Source organism: Ammospiza caudacuta, chromosome 10 (genome assembly GCF_027887145.1).
Source record: "Ammospiza caudacuta isolate bAmmCau1 chromosome 10, bAmmCau1.pri, whole genome shotgun sequence".
NCBI lineage: Eukaryota > Metazoa > Chordata > Aves > Passeriformes > Passerellidae > Ammospiza > Ammospiza caudacuta.
Genome location: NC_080602.1, coordinates 6,895,424 through 6,916,461, shown reverse-complemented (window position 1 = coordinate 6,916,461; position 21,038 = coordinate 6,895,424). Strand labels below are relative to the sequence as shown.

Genomic DNA, 21,038 nt, shown 5'->3' with positions numbered 1-21,038 from the left:
GCAGATTTGGAGGGTGTTCTGGGCATTTTGCAGACAGCCTCTCTGTAGGGGTACAAGGGCAAGGTGGAAGATATTGCCTAACAAGTGGTCAGTGTTAGGTGCACTCTCCTCTTTCTTTGAATGAAGCCAAACTAGGACTCTGATAGGATATTGCAGATGTTTAAGACTCTGCCCTGCAAATCAAGCCGTGCCATTTGGCGCTGGCAGGGGCTATGTAGAAATCACGAGCGGGCCGGGGCTGCTGAGGAACGCGCCTCGAGCTGTTTGTTTTCCAGCATCAGTCTCATTACATGGTTATGACAATGGGAAGATGCCAGCAGCTCACATCCCAGGCAGCAGACAAAGAACTTAATGTTAAAACTTACTTTAAAAGTTTTTTGACCAATTACACAAAGTAAAAGCATATTGACAGTAGTTCTATCCAATCACTATAAGCACGGGTACCTTTGGTTAAAACAGTGCTTGTGTATTTCGAAGACAATACCTACTAGTAAGCCTTAAAACACAATGCACTGAGCTCCATTATTAAGCTTCAACATTCCCAATATCTTGCTAGATAAACTTTTCTGTAGCTTGGAGATTTATTCTAGACCAGCGTTAATACACAGACCATTGTTCTATTTGTCCTTGCTCTTCTGCAGTTTAAATAATTTTTCTGCTGACCTATCTCACGGCTGCTGCTTGGCTCTAATCACAGTTCTGCTGTATCTGAGACCTGCCTTTTGCAGCTTTCCCAAAACTCTCTAATTTTGTGGATTCCCTCAGAGGACTCAGTGTCAGAGCCTCTGGAGAAGCGTGGAGGGCAGGGCTCAGGCAGGCTGTGCCAGCGCAGGATTTGAACTCAAGGCACCAGGAAGCACCAAGGCTGCAGACAGGAACTCAACCCTTCTCATCTCCCTCCCTGCCAGAGGCAGGCTCAGAGCAGCCATCTCACCCCTCTCTAAACCAGTGGGGGCTCTGTCCTTACCAGGCTCCTCGGGCTCCTGGGGATTGTTCCCACAGCTCTCGGTGCCAGGCAAAGCTCCCTCTGCTGCAGCTCTGTCCACAGGCTCCCCTCCTGAGGACTCAGGGGCAACATTAATATTCCCCTTGAAAGAGAAACAGAAAGGAAGAAACCCTTCCCACCACTTACACAAAACACCTGGTCCAACAACTGCATGGCTCACACGCTTCATCCCTTGTTCCTAACAAGAACTCTGGGCCCCAAAGCCCTTCAACAGTCAGAAAAAATTGACTTCTCAAACACAGTCCAAAAGCTGTCGAAGCTGACAGTGACAGTGTTGAACATGGGGGTGACACTGAACACATGGAATGGCTGCTAAGGAAATCAGTTGCTGCTCTGTTCTGTGAGGTTGCATGTCTGACAGCACTAACATCAGTCCTCATGTCACTAATTGCAATGGAAGTAGCACTGTCTCCTTTCTTCAGCCAACACCCCAATCAGTGTAGTGGTTTCAATGCCTCACCCAAGGCAAGTTGATGTAGAAATAAATTCAATGTACCTCATTTTGCAGGGCCCTAGGGTCTGAAATTGCTATTCCAGTTTTCTTGATAATGATGGGCAAATCTTTTTTCTCTGTGTTTTCTCTTGATGGCTTTTTTAACGATAGGTGCTATCACAGTGAGTTGTCTGATGCTACATGGGCCACCTTTAATTTTTGAGGGAATGTCCTGCCAGGCTCTATCTCCACAAATGAGCCAATATTCTGCTGCTAAATGATGTGGGGACTCATCTAGGTCATCTACCCGTCAGCAGTTTCACCCTTAGGGGGCACTGGGGTAGTACAATTGCACCACAAACTGGAGTATCTGTCCTCAGGATGGTGGGGAGTAACATTCAACTGTGGATCTCCCTGGTACTGAAACTCAGCACAAGATTCCATCACCAATGAACCAAGAATCCCAATTCTTGAGGTTCAGAAGGTTCTTTAAGAAGATCAGGGGCCCAGTGATGTCAGCTGGTTATGGGATTGGTCTCGTTGGCAGCCTCACACCAATATTTGTCACGATTGGGTATTGGCTGCTCCTTGGCTGGCACAGGCACACCGACCAGACGGGTTGCAAAGGATTTGTCTGGGCTGAAATGGGTCAAACACACGGTGTCTGAGCCTGCTGACTTGGCTAAAGCAAGGCAAACATTCATTTTTGGTTGATCTACAGGCACGTATGCATGCAAAAGCAAGCAAGCAAAACCAACAAGTGCCAGTATATCATTTGATCAAGCTCCATGTTCCTGTTCAGCTGTTTTTTGGCAAAAGCTTCCCCATCTATTTCAGTTCTCAAGCAAATCTTTTAGTGCTTGTTTAGGGACTGGCCAACTACAGGACACTAAACTGTCCCTCTAACCTTCAATTTTTACAAATTTGGATATCTTAGAATTCTCTGGAACACAATGGACACCACGCTTTTGCTGAAAGAGCTCTATGATACAAACCATTTTCCCAGTCCAAAAATCAACATCAGACTCCAGAATTGTAGCTTTCACAGGTTGAACGGGGAACGCCTGGCATGCACCGTAGCTTCTCGTGCGGCTCACGTCTGCGTGCTCATTTCCCTGCTGGTGGAATTGTCGGTGTGCTCTTGTGTGTGAGACAGTTTCACATCCTTCACCAGGACCCACTTAGGTCCAGCACCTGTGCAAATACAAGCATACCCTTTGCCTCAAGTGATTAGTGAAAATGGTCCTTCAGTTTGTCCTAACTCAAGGTTTCTGATCAAAACTGCCGGATTTTCTTTCAATTTTTCCTGTGTGCTGTTTGAAAAGTGCCTAAAAATTGGAGGATTAGTTCCTGCAAATGAGCTATTAAAAACAAAAAGACATATAAAGCTTTGCTCAACCTCATCTGGGGTGTTGCTTGGGCCACTCCCCGTTTTCTTGATGTAGAATGGTTTTAGAGTGTGGTGCGTCCTTTCAACAATTGCCTGACCTGTGTAGGAATAGGGAATTCCAAAATGTGGCGAACACCCCAGTCCATCAAAAATGTGGCCAATTTTTGAGCTGTGTATATGGGACCATTTGTCAGTTTTCATCTTGTGGGGGATCAGTTTGGCGAGCTCTGGGCCCAGTGACACTGACAAGGACAAAAGCAAAAGACGAGAGGCGCTCTCTCTTCCCGGGACCAAAGTCCCACAGCTTTAATGGAGAACAGCTCCAGGAGAGAAAGGGAGTGTCCAGGAAAGGAAAGAGGATGTCCAGGGGAGGCAAGAGAGTGTCCTCCTCGTGGCAGGAGACTGTAAATGCTCGGAGAGGGGGGCAGTAGAAAGGAACTGCCATAGTTCAGCATAATAAATCACCACACTGTAGTCTTCTGCATAAATTGCTGCACTTGTTGCAAACAAAATCCTGAAATCTCCCCACACACAACCGTGCAGTCCCAAATGACCACAATGTGTGAGAAAAATCATTCAACCCCCCTGTATACCCAAGCACCAGGTGTCACAGGGAGCACCAATCCCTGCAACTAGAAAGTCCACACACACAGGCTCACCGGGAAGGGAATATCTCTTTATGAGGGGACAGAGAGCTCACTCTTCTCAACACGACACACACCATACACCACATTGGCATCCACCCACATCATCTTCCTCAAACATTCACACACTGAAAACACAACCACAATTACAACACACAGGAAAAACAGCAGCAGTAAAACAGGATTTGCTCAATTCACCCCCAGAATTGCTAGCAGGTCCTTATTGACACAGCAAATCCTTTCTGCCATCAGCCAGACCCAAGCCCAAACTGCACAGGCGTACGTTGTGCACAGGACATCTCTGTGTGACTTGTGAACAGCCCTTCCCCTGCATACGCCTTACGGGTTACTTTATACAGAGTTAAACGTTCCTTTCTCCACAGTGCCAGCAGTCTTGTCTGTCCCCCACGAGGAGCAGCCGAGAGCGGAGGTGCCTCCAGGAAAGGAATGTCCTGGCAGCGCCCAGAGACGTCCAGAGCCCGGATGTTCTCGCTGGAGCAGGGAAGCGTTCCTGCCGCGGTCAGCAAATGAGGTGTGGAATAGAACTCCCCACAGTTAAAGGTAGGAGGTGGTGTGTTTATTACAGCCAGGCACAGGAGGAGTTGTCTCCTAAAGACATGTGTGAAGAATCACTGGCTCTCTCTCTCATCTCTACTCATCTAAAATATCTTACACATTCATATAAATCCCAAAAAACCTGACACATATTCATTAGATAACACTGCCTACCCTCCTTTGAATTAAAATGTATTATAATTGAGTCCAAAGTTCCTTCGCATTTCTGCAGTCTTTCACTTCAAATGGGTTGGTGGGTTTTAAAGTGGGGAATGGTCTCCTCCATTAGAAAGAGACGTCTTCCTCAATTTGACCTCTTTCCTTATGATCTGTTGGCAGGCTTTCACACCCCTTGGCTATAGTTGTAGTTTCGGGGCCCAGGTGCAGGCTACGCTCCTCTTCTTTGTCACAAAGAAATCCGCATCCCATCCCGCTTCTTTAAACATAGTAAAGACAGGCAAGTGATATATTACCCTAGCCTTAACTACCTTATCTGATAAAAATTAACTATCCCTTATTATTTCTACTCTTCTTGCTATACTCTTTCCCCCTAACTAAATCTTGCTAAAATTTTAACTCTTCCAGTTCTTTTAAATCCTGGATTCATGGCCTCATCTCACACACCAGCCATGTGTGAGCCGATGCTGTAACTGGGAAATTCCACTCCTGAGCAGGAGATCCCAGGCCTGGTTCTGAGCTGGAAGGGTGAGAAGGATGAGGTGCACGTGGTTTTGCTCCAGGGGATGTCCTGAAAGTGCACTGCCTACCTGCCTCTGCTGCCAAGCACCACGCTCCACCTCCTTCTCCCACTCAGCAGATTTTTAGGAATCCAGGGCTTGGTATGTATTATTTGCTACTGCAACAAATAGAATGAATTTGCTTTGCAAGCCCAGTTTTGTCCTGGGTTATTTTCTGCATGGGTCTCCTCCTGAACCTGGGACAATGACCAGTAGGGCCCTACAGGACACTCCTCTTGTCAGTAAATTCGGAGAAGTGATTTAAGTATCAAGAAGTCAATAAGTATCAATCAGTAAATCAAATAATTTGGGGGAATATTTAGCCTGTGAGTTTCAGCAAAGTATTGAATATGTCTTAGATCCATGGATACAAACTAGTAAGTGAGATTGCTGGGTGTGCACGTGTTAGGGAAGTGATTCCCCACACACCCAGTGCTGAGATCAAGGATTGCCTCTCTTCTAACCCTGAGCTGGCAGCAGGAATTGGGCCCTGCTCGGTAACGTTCATTTTGAAGACTTCTGTTGAGCAGGTAAGAATGGTCAAAATGAAATCTTTTCCAGCTGTTTCCCTTTGGTTTACCAGTTTGAGGGTTAAAATTCTGTGCTGCAGGTGTGCTGGGTGTGTGCAGAGCAGAGCAGCCCCAGAAACCCCTTGGCTTGCCCACAGGTTGTCATGCCTTGCTGCCAGGTGTGCCCAGCTGTGGCAGGAGAAGGAGCCCGCAGCGCAGTGGGCACCGTGCCCTGCCCAGCCGGGGCTCTCTGGCACAGAGCAGCAGCAGCGCCAGCGCCGTTCAACCCGCTCCTGCCTTGGCTTCCCCTGGCACACAGAAGCCTCTGGAAATCAGCAGCGCCAGCGGCGTTCCCAGCTGGGAGCAGCTGCTGCTGGCGGGCAGATGCTGCCAGTTCGACTGCTGCCAAAGGGGAAGAGAGGCAGAGATGTACCCGCACCGGAGCCCTGGGCATGTCCAATAAAGGTGCAAATATGTGGGGAGATTTGTTAGGAAGCATTTCAGCTGTGATGCCAACAGTGGCTTCTCTCCTGGTTCTGTGTGTTCTGGACGAGTAATGCAATGGTTGGGTCTGACAATTAAGAAGCAGATGTTATGTGGATGTTCAAATGAGTAGTGATTATATTGTAATATATCCTCCCATAGTCCTCTTTCCCGTCCCCCTTGTAACAGCCTGGGTAGTCAGGGCATTTGGGGAGAGCTGGCTTGTGACCAGCAGGCAGGGTGTAACAACACCTGACCTCCAGTCGGGATGCAGGAAAGTAATCTCCACCAATGGACAGCAGAGAAAGAGTTGACTGACAAAACTTTTGGAGGGGCTGAGGGTATAAAAGGCAGAGCATCCTTTTTGTAGATGAGCACGTGGCTGCTAATCACAGAGACTCCCAATGATGCGACTTTTCCTTATTCAGTCCTTTGTTAAGGTTTACTAAACCTTTAAATTTTTAAAGTGAGAGTCATTTCTCACACGTGCAATGCTGTGGGCCATTGTCTTGGTCTGGTTTCCTTTGCTTGGGTCCCATCTGAGTGCTCAGTTGGGGTACAGGCTGTAGGTGCTTGGGGCAATCCTGGAGTTCCTCTTGGATCCTCTGAACAACAGGGTTTGGCCCATGAGGGGAATTTTTGCTGCTTTGTGACAGATGAGAATTTCCCAGGCTCTTTTGTGTTTTCTGTAGGGAAGGTTGATTATTGCTTTGCATAAACTCACAGACCAACACAGAGCTGTCCCTTTGTGATGTCAGGGAATGGTTGCCCCATCGTCATAGTGGCATCAGAAGGTTGCATTGGTGCACGGAAGGCCTGAGTGTCAGAGCAGCCCTAGGCCTTGCTCAGATCAGGAGAACTTTCCTGGTCCAAGCATCTGTCAGTAGGCAGCTGCCCACTGACAAGAGGCTTGTTTTTTTAGCGTTTAGAAAAATTGCAGAAATGCCAATAATTAACCATCTGGCCACTGCAGCTTTTGCTGCATATGGCATTACTTATTCCATTTATTATTTCACGAATTTTGCACGTAAGTAGAGGCTTCCCTTCTGCTTATGTTAGGGTGTATCCTAACCTGGCTTTTGCATGTCTTCCTGCTCTTTGTTGGGGGCTGAGTTTCTGATTTTGAAACAGAAAGAGCATTAGGATGCCTCTGCTTTGGTAAAGCTCCTGTCAAGAGGTCCAGCTAAAAGGGGGTGTCTGTAGCCACAGGGGCAGCATTTGCAGGGGAACCTGCAGGGCTTCCGTTCCCTGCACGTGAGAGTCTGTGGCAGCAGAGTCTGTCATTTCCTCAGGTTGCTGGGAGAAGCAAGACACCTTTGAAAATGTAGACTGGCAGATCTTCTTTAAGGCTTTCGAAAGTTGTTGCCAGAATTCAGAGAAAGCTTCTTTCTTTTTAAATTTTGTCATGAAAGAATTTGACTAACTTGACCTTTTACTGAGTGCTAAAATAGTTGTTCCCTTTGAAAGGAAGTGCTGCTGTGCTTTAACCACAATAGAACTGCGGCACCTCTGGGGGATTTTGGGGAAGCTTTTCTGGGCAACTATTTCCTGCAAGTTAATCAGAATTAGTGCATGACACTGAGTGAAAAAAAAAAAGACATGAAGGAGAAGATTTCAGAAGCTGTCTTATGTGTTTGGTAGAACAGGAGCATTGAATGTTAGAAACACTTTGCATTTGCTTGATCATATTTGTATTCATTTCCTGGCTAAACTGCCTGCAGTGTAGGCACAACCAAGAATATTGTCCTGATCTCTTGCTGGCTGTGTGAATGAGATGTGTCTCCTGGAGGGATGTTGTGAAATGGGAAATCTTCTCTGTTTGGGTTGACTTGTTCTGTGGGATTCAGCAGCCCAGGCAGTTTTCTGACAGCATCTGGTTCATTTTCCCTTCCCACTACAGGTCACCTGAAGCGCATATTCAGCAGCACTGAAGATCCTGAGGTGAGTGAGAAAGGAACATTTCATGTTCCTGGTGTTTAAGAATTGTAGAGGAAGATGTGAGCTTGGCCAGTAGCAGTAGACTGAAGAGGGCCAGCTAGGAAGGCCGAAAGAAAAACCATATTCATGCCTGAAACAAAAGTAACAAAGGCAGCGATAGATATTTTTAAATTTCCTTCTCAGAGTTTGAAGAACTAAAAACCTAGTTTTGAAAAGAGAACGATGCTTGCAGACAGCAGATAGGGAAAATTTAATTAAGAGCAATTTCCTGTACAGTTGAATTAGATCATTTTAATTTAAACAGAGGGACTTAGAATCCTATTCCTATCAAACTTTATGATATCTACTTGGAACATGAGGTGGTAGAACAGGAAGGCCATCTTGCAATGGTGCCTGCAGTATCTGAAGTGCAATGGGCACCTTTGTGGCTGGGGAGCTGCGTGGCCCAAAGGACGCAGGGCTGGCGGCCGTGAGCAGCTGGAGATGAGGCAGCGTGGGGCCAGGGGGCCAAGAAGGCCAAGGGCACGGTGGCTGTGCCAGCAGCAGTGGGGCAGCAGGAGCAGGGCAGGGAGCGTGGCCCTGTGCTGGGCAGCGCTGCGGCCACAGCTGGAGTGCTGTGTGCAGCTGTGGGCCCTGGGAAGCAGAAAGTCATGGAGGGGCTGCAGCGTGGGCACAGAGGGACAGCGGAGCTGGGCAGGGGGTGCAGCACAAGGCCAGGGAGGAGGGGCTGAGGGAGCTTTAGCCTGGACAATGGGGGCTCATGAGGGACCTTCAGGCAGACTTCCATAGATCCCTGCCTTGGATCCATAGAGCCAATGCTCAGCACGAGGGCTGTCTCCCTGCCAAACATCCCTTCACTGCATCCAAGTGCTTTAGACACTGGTGTGGGTAACACTTTCACATTTTGTTTGTTTATTTGTTTGTTTGCTAGAAGGAGAAGCCTTGTGCAATTTCTCCTTCTCCGGGGAGCTTTTCCTGAATCTCTCCTGGCCTTTTCCAGCCATGGCAGAAACTTTCAGGTTAACGGATCCCGTGTCTTTTGGCTGCCCAGGGAATCAATGTGTGTTGTGTTTGGGAACTGAGTAGGAAATCAATGCCCTTGCATTCCAGCTGGTGCTCAGAGATTAGAGGAGCTGGGAGGGGCTGGGCTGCATTTCTGATTCCAGCCACTTCAGCACCATCAGTGTGGGCGAGTCCAAGCGAAGAACTTGCCCGAGCACAGACGCACAAAGAGAGCCGTTCCCAGTGCAATGCTCTGGGTCTGACTGCATTCCATAAGGACCTACATGCTCCAGATTCCCCAAGAGTGTGGGTTACTGAAGCAACAGGAGAGCAAGTTCAGGATGGCTGCTGGTTGGGGCACTGCTGCCGAGTGCTGATGTGTGTAGCGACAGAAAGGACAGGATTGATTCAGGGTGACCCCCACGTGGCGAAAAATGTGCTTTCACTCTATGATTTAGAAGTTTAAACAAATGCTTTATTAAGCTATGTTATATTACACTGGTATTATATTAAAACTATACTAAAGAGATATTATACTAAAAACATACGAAAGAAAAACTCGTGACTGTCTCCACACAGCCTTTTATCTAATTATCTAATCAGTCTAAACAACTATCACTAAAATCCAATTAACAAATCACTTTCAGTAAACAATCACTATAACACATTCTTCATGTACTAAAAAACAAGAACAGCAAGGAGAGATAATAATTGTTTTCTCTCCTTCTATGAGTTTCTCACTACCTTCCCTTAAAAAAAACCTAGGAGAGAGAATTATATCTCTCTCCATTCAAAGAATGTAAATACTAGAGCACAGTAAAGAGAGATGATAAAAGTGAGATCTGTCTATCTATCTATTTTAATCTTCCTGGCTCTGCTCCAAAGCAGTGGAAGATGCAAAGCTCACCTAAAGGCATCCCTTCAGGAGAGAAGTAGAGACAAGTTCCATTGACTGATCCTGAGCAGGCAGAGATGTTTCCCCCTCCAGAGATTGTTGCTTTTTCCCGTCATGTTTTCCTACTCCAGCCTTTTCTGACCTGAAGCCTTCATTTGTCCTTTAAATTTTTGCATGTCTTAAGGGAGTGGAACTATCCCATGCTGTAGCTGGGGTCTGGTGACTCTGGTCATACATGCCATGCCATACATGACACATGGTTTCCTTCACTGGCATCCCCAGGGCTGTGTAAGTGCATTCGTTAATGGGGCCTTATGAGAAACTCTGTTACTGCTGGTCAGAATTCTCCGTGGACAAAAGAGGGAGAAGAAACACCTTGGTCCTCCTCCATATACTGAGGTGGCCATAGAGGTTCTCTGACTTCCATCAGAGATCTTTGCATGCATCCTTATCTCCTGAATGACCCGGTTTTCTAACAAGAGTGTGGATGTCAGGAAGGAGGAATGCTGGTGCGGGCCTGAAGAGAAGGTGAACTCCAGAAGTGTCTCTCACAAGGAGTGAGCTCACCCAGGAAGCCCTGCAGAGCCAGGATGGAGCTGTGGGACAGGGCGGGGAGTCAGTCACTACTGAAAGACAAACAGGACACGGCAGAAGCAGAGGGAGGCCCTCACCAGACCCTTGAGAAATGCCACCCCTTCCCTGTCAGCTGCCTGAGAGGCTGCTGGAGCTTCAGTCCCAGATGGCCCCTGATTGTAGGGCCAGGGTCACTTTGGAATCTGTGCCTCCCCTCGGGCAGAGAACGACCCAGGAGAGCAGCAGCACAGTGCTTTGGGAACGTGTGAGCCCAGCAGTCTGTGAGTCTTGGCCCACAAAGGGCGTATGGGAAGTTGAAACCCATCTTCTCTTGCTTTCTGTGCAGGTGCTTCTAGAGAAAGAGCAGGAGCACACTGCCTCATCTGAGCTGCCATGCCAGACTCAGGGAGAGCTGTTCCCTGCCCGAGGGCAGGAAGAGCAGCTCAGGCAGCAGGTGGAAGAGCCACAGGAGAATGGCCAGGTAAGCCTGACTGGCCAGGGCACAGAGGGAAGGGCAGAGAGAGGGGCATAAACCAGAGCTCTTGGGACTGAGGAGGCCAGGAGTCCCACAGGCAATGGAGGCACAGAGCCTTGCAATCTGCAGAGATCAGCCCTGGGACAGGAGGTTTGCAGGGGAGGCGGATGTGGGGAGGGAAGCAGAAAGAAGGGGCTGAATAAATGTGATTTTGAGGCTGCAAGAGGAAAAAAGCTGAGCCTGATGGCAGCTCTCAGTCCCTTGCTCTGCTTTTGTGTGTACAGAACATCAAGGAAGAGCCACAAGCAGAGCTGCCCGAAGCTCAGGGTGACATCATGGCAGTGAAGAGAAAGAACAAGGAAGACATGGGAAGAATTCAAGAGGAGAATCTCCATCAGCAGAGGGGCGATCAACAAAACCAGGTGAGTGAAAGAGTGGCAGCCACTCCACTCATGAAATATCCTCTCTTTTGTTTGTTAGAGAACATGAAGGAACAGCTGGATGCAGAGCTTCAGACAGCTCACAGTATGATCAAGGGAAGGCATAAGCGGCTGGAGGAAGAAATGAAAATCATCAGAGAGAAACTTAATCGCTTCCGTCAGTCTCTGCAAAACCAAGTGAGTGAAAGAGGGATGCAGCCACTGCAGTCACCAATCTGGTGGTTTCTGCCCTTCTTGCCTTTCCAGTGCAGAGCAGCAGGGAGTGGGGCCATGCCTCTGAGTGCCATGCTGCTGTAGTGTGTGTATCACAGTCACTCTGAAGGACATTTCCTGGTGTGCTGAATCTCAACTGCTGCCCTGGACAGTGAAACTTGTCCTTTGGCCTTTTGGCCAGCAGTCATCCAAATTGATTCCTGCTGGCCTGTTCCTGCTCTCCTTTTTTCTTGAGGTGTTTTTACAGTGGAACTTGGTGACCCAGATGGAGGATTGAAACAAGCTGTTGTATCCCCTGTCAATCTGTTCTTTGCCTTTCCTCACAGTCGATGACTCCTGGCCGACAGGGACAAGCTGTAGTGTCTGACTGCTTTGTTCTGTTTGACTTGAGGTGCAAGTGTTGACATCTCACCGGGCAGCCTGCGAAGACTTGCAGGGAATGTGTGGCAATGAAGAACCCCAAGTTAGGAGTGAGGCACAGGAACAGTGCCCACCAGAAATGCTCCAGGTCCAGCACATCATGGGCTCTGAACCTGCTGCTGCAGCAGCATCACCTGGAGGAAGCCCTTCTGTGAAACCTGGGAACTCAGGCTCGGGCACATCCCGGGAACAGGAGACTGAGGAGGAGTACCTGGAGCTGCTGGGTACGTCTGGGGTGTTTCTTATCTGAGGGACAGTGTGTTGTGTGCAGGTGTCAGCAGAGCTGTACCAAATGCTCCTCCTGAGCTCGGTGTCACAGGGCCATTTAGGACTCCCCAGAGGCAGTGCTGTGCTCCGAGGCAGCGAGAGAGCTCTGGGTGTTCCTGCTGCCTCTGAGGGCACCTGGCACTGGCTTGGGTTTGCCTGAGCTTCCCTCTCTGCTAAAGGCTGAAGCAGGGATTGTTCTTGGATCAGCAGAAGGCTGTGACCTAGCAAATGATCTAGGCAAGTCCTGTGTGCTAGTGGCCAAACTGAACAGAATTTTTAGCTTCCTAAATTCTCCTTAGACTCCTGACTTCCAACCAGTCATCACAGCAAAAAAACTTCACAGAAATAGACTGACTTTGGACTTTTGTCTTTTTGGTTGGGGATTTTTTTTTTGGGGGGTGGGGTAGGATTGCTTTTCTGTTGTTCATTTTTGGTGGGGGTTTTTTGTTGTGTTTTTCTCCATCCTGAAGGAGCCCTTCTACCCCACGTTTTACTGATGTCATTTTTATGACTGTTCCTGTTACCACTACTACATCTGCAGTTTATTTTCATGAGAATGCTATATTTTTGTCAAGAAGAGAATGCTATCTTTTTGTCAATAAGAACTACTTTGAAAGAACATCAGGTTACAGGACAAATAGAGAGCACAAGGTGTTTTCCATGTGCCCCCAAAGAAAAAACAGAGACTTTGATAACAAACTTTATTTAATCTTCTAGTTTTATGCTTATCAAGATGTGTCCAGGAGACACATCCAAGTGGCGTGATCAGATAAAACTGTACTGCGGGCATTTCTCAGGAGAGAGCCTCCAGCCCAGCCATGGTATATCCCTCATATCCATGGCACTTTTCCATACCTGATTCCCACTCTTTCCCATGACTCTTAGAATCCTACCCATTGGCCCAGGCCCTGCTCAGATCAGTCTCTAGGAAAACACATCAAGCCCTTTGTGATTCTGCAGCACAACCCAATGAATCTGCTTCTTGCCCGTAACAGCTGCCAGTGCTGTGCTCTCAGATAAGAGACCTGGTGGGGCTGAGACCAGAGCCCAGTGCATTCTGTGTCTGCCATCACCTGTTGGGACAAAAAGGGCACTGATCTGTGCCTGGGTGTGGCTGATCTCAAAGCCCATCCTGTTGTGTCCTGAATGGGGGCAACAGCTTGTCCGGGGCTCAGGCTCACTCTGGCTTCTTCCCATCAGTGCCTGTCAGTGCTCATGCTTGGGCTTTGCCAGCCTTGTTGTGGTCAGTGCCCTGTCCCTGAGGGCTGGAGGGACTGCAGAGGCTGGAGCCTTCCTTAGCTGGGAGAGGGGCAGCTTTGAGCTCAGCCTGCTCACAAACAGGTCAGGGTCCTGATGCTGAAAGCCCCGTCAGGATCGGTTACAGCTTGAGCTGCTCTGGTTTACAAATGGGACGGCATTCCTTTGGCAAACTGCTGGAAGGTGGGGAAGATGTCCTCCTCTCCTGGGATTGTATGTCCCTGTGCTTTGTTTCCTGTCAAGAGAACTCTTCAAAGGACTGTACAAATCAGTCTCTGTGCTGGCCACCTGTGCTGCAGGGCTGTCTGCCTGGTTGTGGTTGTTGTTACCCAGCCGACCACAAAGGGCTCAGAGCTCCAGGCGCTGGGGCTGCCTTTTGTATCTCCTGGAAGCTGGGATCTCTGCTTTAAAGTCAGCATCTTGCATTTTGTTTCCCTCAGGGAGAATGGTGAACACCACTGAAAATCCCCTGATGAAATACACGCATCTGAATTATATTGGCAGCGGGTGAGTCCAACAGCAGTTACTCCTGTACAACCATGGGCCAGGTGTTTTTGGGGTGGAATGTCTATCCAGCGTGAAGTCAGGCCAGCTGCAAAGATGATCACACGGTGGGGATAGATTGTCCCATCTCTCAATGCTGCTCAGAATTTGTGAGTGGGCTCAGAAGGCATTGTCAGAGATGCCTTGCTACCGAGGTCTTGCCTGCATCAAGGAACAGGACCTGGAAGGTCTCCTTGTCTCTCAAGTGTGGGACAGCTCTGTGTTAATTTCTTTAGTATTTTGTGTATGTCTCAAAATCATACTGGCACACTAATGAAAAGAGAAGAAACTTGCTTGCCTGAAAGAGCAACCTATGCCCTATCAAAGCTGTGAGATAACAGTTCCCATGAACAATTCTTTCCCCTGGTTTGAAGAGGGAAACACTCTGTGGTCAGGATAGGAACCACACTGTTTAGACAGTGAAACCCAAGAGGAAAGACTAAACTCCCTTTAGAAATTGAACCCCAGTGCTTCAGGAACAGGCCCAGTGCCCATGCACTTGAGAGGAAAATGCATCATCTGCCTTCTGGCAGAGCCCTCCTGCATCCTGCAGGTTTTGACACTTCCAGCAGAGATCTCCTGTGTGGGCTGGCTTTCACTGCAAGATCTAAACAGCTTCTCCTTTCTCTGCTTCTGTTTTGTTTCTAGGACTTTTGGAGATGTTTACAGAGCACTCCACAGTGCCACAGGAGGAGAGGTAAATGTCAACAGCCCCTGCAGGCTCTGCTGCACTCGAGGGCTTTCCCCTCTGGTGTGAGCTGTGGCTGGAGCTTTGGGCAGAGCTGTGCTGAAAAGGCACAAGAAGCACAGACTGGTGCCAGCCCACAGAACACATTTGGGACTTTGTCCTCCTCAGCTGCCAGAAGGAAGGCACGGAGGGCAGCGGTTCCTTTCAGAGAAGGACGCGCTCACTCGCTCCCCATTGCTAAAACAAAGGTGGTGCCTGCGAGCACCTCACTGCTCTTTGGGGCTGCAGCTTCAGAGTCCTGAATTCTCATTTCTGGCTGCCAGCAAATCCATCTGAAAGTTACTGGTAGTTCCTTAGCCACCTGCAGTGCTGCACTTGGGAACTGCACGTAGGGAGAGATCTGCAAGGCGTCCCTGAAAGCCCTAAGCCCTGCCCATATCACAAGATGTATCCACAGAGTATTAAGGCATGGATTCCTTCTTCTGAGTCCCAAACAAAGCAGCAGAGAGTGCGGTCAGAGGTTTTTGGGTGATAACTGAGACACCGCTGTTACCAAGTGGTCAAGGCCAAATGTCAGTGGCCCCACATGCCCTGTAACTGGCTCCCAAGGGAGCAGAGAAATGGGCTGTTGGAATGTCAGTTCCTGATTACTGCAGTGCCTAATCACAAGGCAGTTTGGCACAGCTCAGCTGTGTCATTGCAAAATCACTCGCTCCACGTGCCTTGTGGTCTCGTGCCACCAACCTCTCAAGTTACTGATTTTCAATGTCATTTTAGGTGGCAATAAAAAAAATAAATCTTCAAGGAGTGAGGAGGAAGGAGCTAACCTTTAATGAAATAATGATCATGAAGAGGTATAGGAGTCCCAATGTTGTGAATTATTTAGACAGGTGAGAGGTCATGGTCTTATCTCATGGATGTGTGCTTACATAAAGCAAACATGAGAGGTTCAAAACCCACTTTGGTCAGTGGCAGCAAGTAAAGCTGTTAATTTTTATTTATTCATATTTCTCTCCTCATCTCCAATGGATGAGAAGAGAGTGCATCTTGTCTGCATGAGTCTTCCCTGGCACAGCTAGTTTGATAATTACTCCAAAATTATTCAAAACCTGGATCAGCTGTATCTTCCTAACTCAATAGCCTCAAAGTTCATTGCCTCCACATTTATTTGGGATTGATTTTTTAAAGTTTCTTAAGTGCAGATGAACCATCCTAAAGTGGATTTCCCTTGGATTGTTGCCCCTCTTTGCCATTGCTCTGCATGCCAGGAAGACTAGGTGCTTATTTCCAGAAACACCATGCCTGACATGTTTTTTATCTGGGCTGTTTCTAACTGCACTTTTCATTTGCTGCCCATCTAAGACATCTCCTTTTTCACAGATGTGTCTTTCTCTTTGAGACTGCTCAGATTGCAAATAATGCACAGCCAAGAGGGAATGTCTATTCCTTTGATTCTGTCCTTGTCACAAAGGCATCTGGAAATAAGAAACCTGGAAGCAAAAAATCAACGTAGCCATGCATGTTCATCTCTGCCTGCTTGTTTCCTTCTTTCAGCTACCTTCTGGGCGAGGAACTCTTGCTGGTTATAGAGTACATGGATGGAGGTGTCCTGAGCGACATCGTCAGCCAGACCTGCCTGTCTGAAGATGAGATGGCAGCCATCAGTCGGGAGGTCAGCAATCCCAGCTGTGTTTCCAAGGGCTTGGGCAGGATTGTCTGGGAAACAGGGGCTCAGAACAGGAGAGGTTTCTTGTGCCGAGCTTTGTTTCTGTGTTGCTGGTATGCTATGGGCAAGTAAAAGCATCTCAAGTGAAAGGCCTGCCAGTGCCCCTGCACTCCCTGTACTCAGTGCCAGTACTCTTATCTCCTGCTGTTGTATTCTCGCTCTGTCTCTTGTATTTGTAGTTGCTGTTCTCCACCTTGTCTCTCTAAATGTTTGCCTGGAGTCTGTCTTCACTGCATTCCTTGCCTGTGAAAGCAAAGGTGCTGGTGGCAGGATTTGAAACAAACAGCAAAGAAAGAAGAGAGAGACTCGTTTCTCTCAGTGCTCAGCTAAAAAGGATAGGAGTGCAGCCAGAATGCTCTTTGCTTCTGAGCACATGCGCTGCAGCAGGAGTCATCCTGGCTGGTTGGCAGGGGACAGCCTACAACAGCAGGTGCTGTTGCTCTTTCAAAAGCTGACGTGCCTTTCCTCAGAAAGGTCCTGCTCTGCAAGTGTTGGAGCAGCAAGCTCTTCCTCTCAGTGGCCATTACTGTTCTGCCAGTACTCCCCATTCCCCTGGAGAGGGAATCTTTTAGATTCTTTGTTTCCTTTCTTGTGTGATGAAATCACATCACTCATTTTTGCCCTTCTGTTTCTGTTTTCTCGCTCAGTGCCTGCAAGGACTGGATTTTCTTCATGCAAACGATGTGATCCATCGAGACGTGAAGAGTGACAACATCCTTCTCAGAACCGACGGTTCTGTCAAACTGGGTCAGTATATTCTTGGTCAGGTGCAGCGTTCCAGGGATGTGGGTGTGGGGCTGCTTGGCGTGACTGCCAGCTCCCCAAAAATGGTGCTGGTGGCAGTGCAGGGACCCCTGCTGCGAGCTGAGGGCACAGTTGCAACGTGCACAGAGGTAGAAGGAGCCACAAGCAGTCAAGAGTGGCCTTGCTCTGTGTGTGTCCCTTCCAGAGGGAGGGAGTTACAAGTCTAAAGTTTCCAAAGAACAAAAGCCACTGCTAGAGGCAGTGTAAAACATGGGGGGATTTTTAAAGTCGCCAATGCCAGGAGATTCAACAGAGCAATTTCAAACTTCTGGTGGGGAATTCTTTTGCTTGCTTTCCTAACTGCACAGAATTCAGATAAAACCAGTATTTTGTTTTCTCCTCAGCTGATTTTGGCCTCGCTACTCAGCTCACCCCTGAGCAGAGCAGACGGTGCTCGGTAACCGGGACTCCTTGGTGGATGGCGCCTGAAGTGGTGACAGGTCAACCATATGGCCCCAAAGTGGACATATGGTCTTTTGGAATTGTGGGAATTGAAATGATAGAACAAGAACCTCCTTACTTGGGCGAAAGTTCTGGCACGGTAAGGAGCAAATACTCACTGATCCCACTGTCTTTCTCACCTGTCCCATGTCCTGTGTGCCACTGGACAAAATCCCATTGCCATCTGCTGGAACTACTTCCACCAAGGTCCCCTCCTACAAATGTCCCTGCAACACATCAGCATCTGCTGGACTTTTGGTTGCATCAGTGGGGGAACTCAAGCCTTACCACATGCAAACAAACTCCAAACAAACTCCATTCTCACTCAACACTTTCCTTTGGGTTAGTGGTTCCAGTTCTTTTGTCTGTGTAGATGGCCTTAATAACAGGAAAAAAGCATCTTAAAAGTGTTGTTATCTTTCCAGAAATGAAGGAAGGATACCCAAACCCAACAAAGTTTCTAAAACCGTGGTCTTTAGAGAGGAACCTAACCCTGTGTGCAGTTTCTTCTCACTGGGAAACATGGGCATGAGGGTGTAATGCACAGAGTCTCTTCTGCTTCTTGTGCAGTGCTGCTGAAACACTCAGTGACCGTGTTTCTCTCCTAGCCCAAGCAACATTCTGCACGTCACCAAGCCAGAGCCTGGTGATGTGGAGAGCCTGCCAAAACCTCCTGTTTGTTTCCTGGCACTTTCTGGCATGGGCCTACCATTAATGCATTGACTTGAGCAGCCAAATGACTGGAGGGTGTCCATAGGGATGGAACCTCTCCTCCTTCTGACCTAGACAATTTTTCTTTTGCTGCAAAAATGGGAAGCTGAAATTTTCAGACTGCTGAGAGACAGAGCTGCAAGTGGCTCCTGTGTGCCCAAGCAGGCATTTTCATCCCAATACATTTGTGCAGGCATCTTAATGTGTCTGTGTTGAAGAGGAGATTGTAAATGTTTGTTTCCCTACCTGGCTATTAACTGATGGATTTTCTTTCTTTTCTTCCAATTCCCATTGTTTTCAAGAACAGCACAAAAAGCTTGATGAGTTTTGTTCTAGGGCACGTGCTCTTAAAGGACCAACAAGCACCACAGAGATGCCTTTCATGTACTAACCCTTCAAATTAGTTAGTATAGCAAAGTCCCTCTTCCAAAAGCCCTCTCAAGCTGGCATGAATCCTCAGAGAAGCAAATGTCCTTTTGCTGATGTAGTTCCCACTAACTAGGTCAGGCATTGAAATCAGCTGCCAAGGCAAGATCTGCAGGATGGTGGAAAAGCTGTGGCTGCGTCGGGGTTTGGGTTTTTGGTTGGTAAAGGAAAGTCATCTCTGGGTCTGTGCCAGGGCAGAAACTGCCACTGAAGAACAGAGGTTAAACAAAGGGATGTGGGAGAGCCTTAGAGATGTGAAAGCAGGAGGTGGAGCCTGGTGTCTCCTTTCTCTCCAGGCTACATACCTGATAGCCACAGTAGGGACTCCACAGCTGCGGCAGCCCAAGCTCCTCTCGGCTTTGCTGCGTGACTTCCTGAGCTGCTGCCTGCAGACAGACGAGGAGCAGCGCTGGTCTGCCAAGGAGCTCCTGCAGGTAAAATGTGAAGGGGCTGCAGGTGAAACAGGCTCTGAGGGATGGGCTCCTCCTCCACTCAAGCCCAAGGCAGCAGATGAGCCCCCTTCCTCCTCACCTCCACTCTTGCTGCTCTTCAAATGAAAATGGTGAGGAATCCTAGACTGAGCTGGGCTGGCAGGGCCCTGTAAATGTCCTCTGGTGCAAGTGTCCTGCAATGAGCAGGGACATCTTTAAAGAGATCAGGTTGCTCAGAGCCCTTTGCCACCGGAGCCGGAATGGTTGCAGGGATGGGGCTCCTACAAGCTCTTGGGGCAAGCTGTGCCAGGGTGGCACCATGCTCCAAGTAAACAAGTTCTTCCTTAGACCTACTCTGATTAGGTGCCCTTAGTGTTTAAAAATATTTGTCCATATCCTATTGTAACTGGCCCTGTTAAAAAAGATGTTCCCCACTTTCTTCAAAGCCACTGTGAAGTCTTGGAAAGTGGCAATAAAGTCTCCCTGGGGCCTGTCCTTCACAAAACTGAATAACTCCAGCTCCCTCTGCATTTCCTGTGAGGAGAGGTGCTCTGTCCTCTGACTGTGTCTGTTGCCCTCTTTTGTGATTTGGTGGAGTGTTCAGTTTTATCTAATGGCAAAAGAATTGAAGCAGAGCAATGCAGGGTACAGAGACATGAAATGGTGGTGGAGGAACCCAAGGAAGCCAGTCCCAGCCTAGGGGTCAGAGATTTGGCTGTGGGCAGGAGGGGCTGTGGGGGGCTCACTGTGAGCCTCTGAGGGGCCCTGGTTTGTGCCCCCCAGCCCACCCTCAGAGGTTTCTGCCACGCAAACAGGGACAGCTGGGAGGGACTTGTCCCAGCCCCATCTGCTGCCTGGCACGCTCAAGCAGACGGGAACTGTGCCAGGGTTACTGCCAGGTTGTGTGGCAGAGAGGGAACTGCAGGGCCCAGTGCCACTGGGCTGGCCCTGCTGGGAAGGAAGGTGCCATCCAGCACACGAGGGGCAGGGCATGGAAAGGCAGACACTGCTTTCTGTCCCTGTGGGAATCAGCACAGTGCCTGTCTTTCAAAGGCAGGGACCTATGTGAGTCATTGGAGTTTCCTGAAAGGAAGAAAACCCAGGGACAGAAAGCGCCATTTCTAGAGCACTGGCAGGGCAAAAATCCCAGCATGATGAAGACATCACAATAAACAGATGAGTGGGATTCTGGGCCAGGTTTGCCTGTGATGGCAAGGTCTTGCACATTGGGGATGACTGGGGAGCAGATGGTCCCATTGCTCCTCTTTCTGGGTCTTTCCAGCAACTTGATGTATCCTGATTGAGTCCCTGAAACAATGAGCTTGGAAAGTAATGGTTCACTGTTCTTTGTTGTATTTTTTTTTCCGGTGGACAGCATCCATTTGTAACTTCAGCCAAGCCACCATTCATCCTGGCACAAGTCATCAACTCAGTGAAGAAGACGAATAACCCTAACCCTAAACTCTAAACCTAAAACCTAACCCTAACCTTAAATGCTAACCCAAACCCTAACCCTATCCCTATCTCTATCCCTTACCCTTTCCCTTACCCTTTCCCTAACCCCAATCCTAAGCCTAAGCCAAAGCCTAAACCTAAACCCAAACCTGAACCTAAATCTAAATCTAAATCTAAGCCTAAGCCTAAGCCTAAGCCTAAACCTAAGCCTAAACCTAAGCCTAAGCCTAAGCCTAGCCCTAACCCTAGGAGACGAGAACATAGCAATCATGTCAAGATGTTATCTCTGTTACCAATTTAGAGTAGGATTGTAGAGTAGGGTTGCTAAAGAGATTTGAAGCATAGAATTATAGATTAGAGTTGTAATTAATAAAGTTTCTGAAACATCAATTCACTTGGAAGATTCTCCTCCTTCTGACCCCTTCAGAAAATTCAACATTTTTTTCTGAATTACCAATTGTTTTTTATTGGTACTAAGTCACACATATGGCTTTTTTTGTATGGTTTCATAAGTGAGGAGGCCTCTTCTTCATTCATCCTCTCCAGACCGCACTGCCTTTGGAATATGACCCACTG

General features: G+C 48.3%; 1 protein-coding gene across 1 annotated transcript; it reads left to right on the top strand.

Moving 5' to 3' along the window:
• The first annotated feature begins 15,268 nt into the window (after positions 1-15,268).
• On the top strand, positions 15,269-20,580 carry LOC131562181 (serine/threonine-protein kinase PAK 1-like). Its single transcript, XM_058811754.1, has 6 exons — positions 15,269-15,358; positions 16,023-16,140; positions 16,842-16,941; positions 17,343-17,539; positions 18,873-19,010; positions 20,383-20,580. The coding sequence occupies exons 1-6, from the start codon at positions 15,309-15,311 to the stop codon at positions 20,473-20,475; spliced, it is 696 nt and encodes a 231-aa protein (XP_058667737.1). The 5' UTR covers positions 15,269-15,308; the 3' UTR covers positions 20,476-20,580.
• The last annotated feature ends 458 nt before the right edge of the window (positions 20,581-21,038 follow it).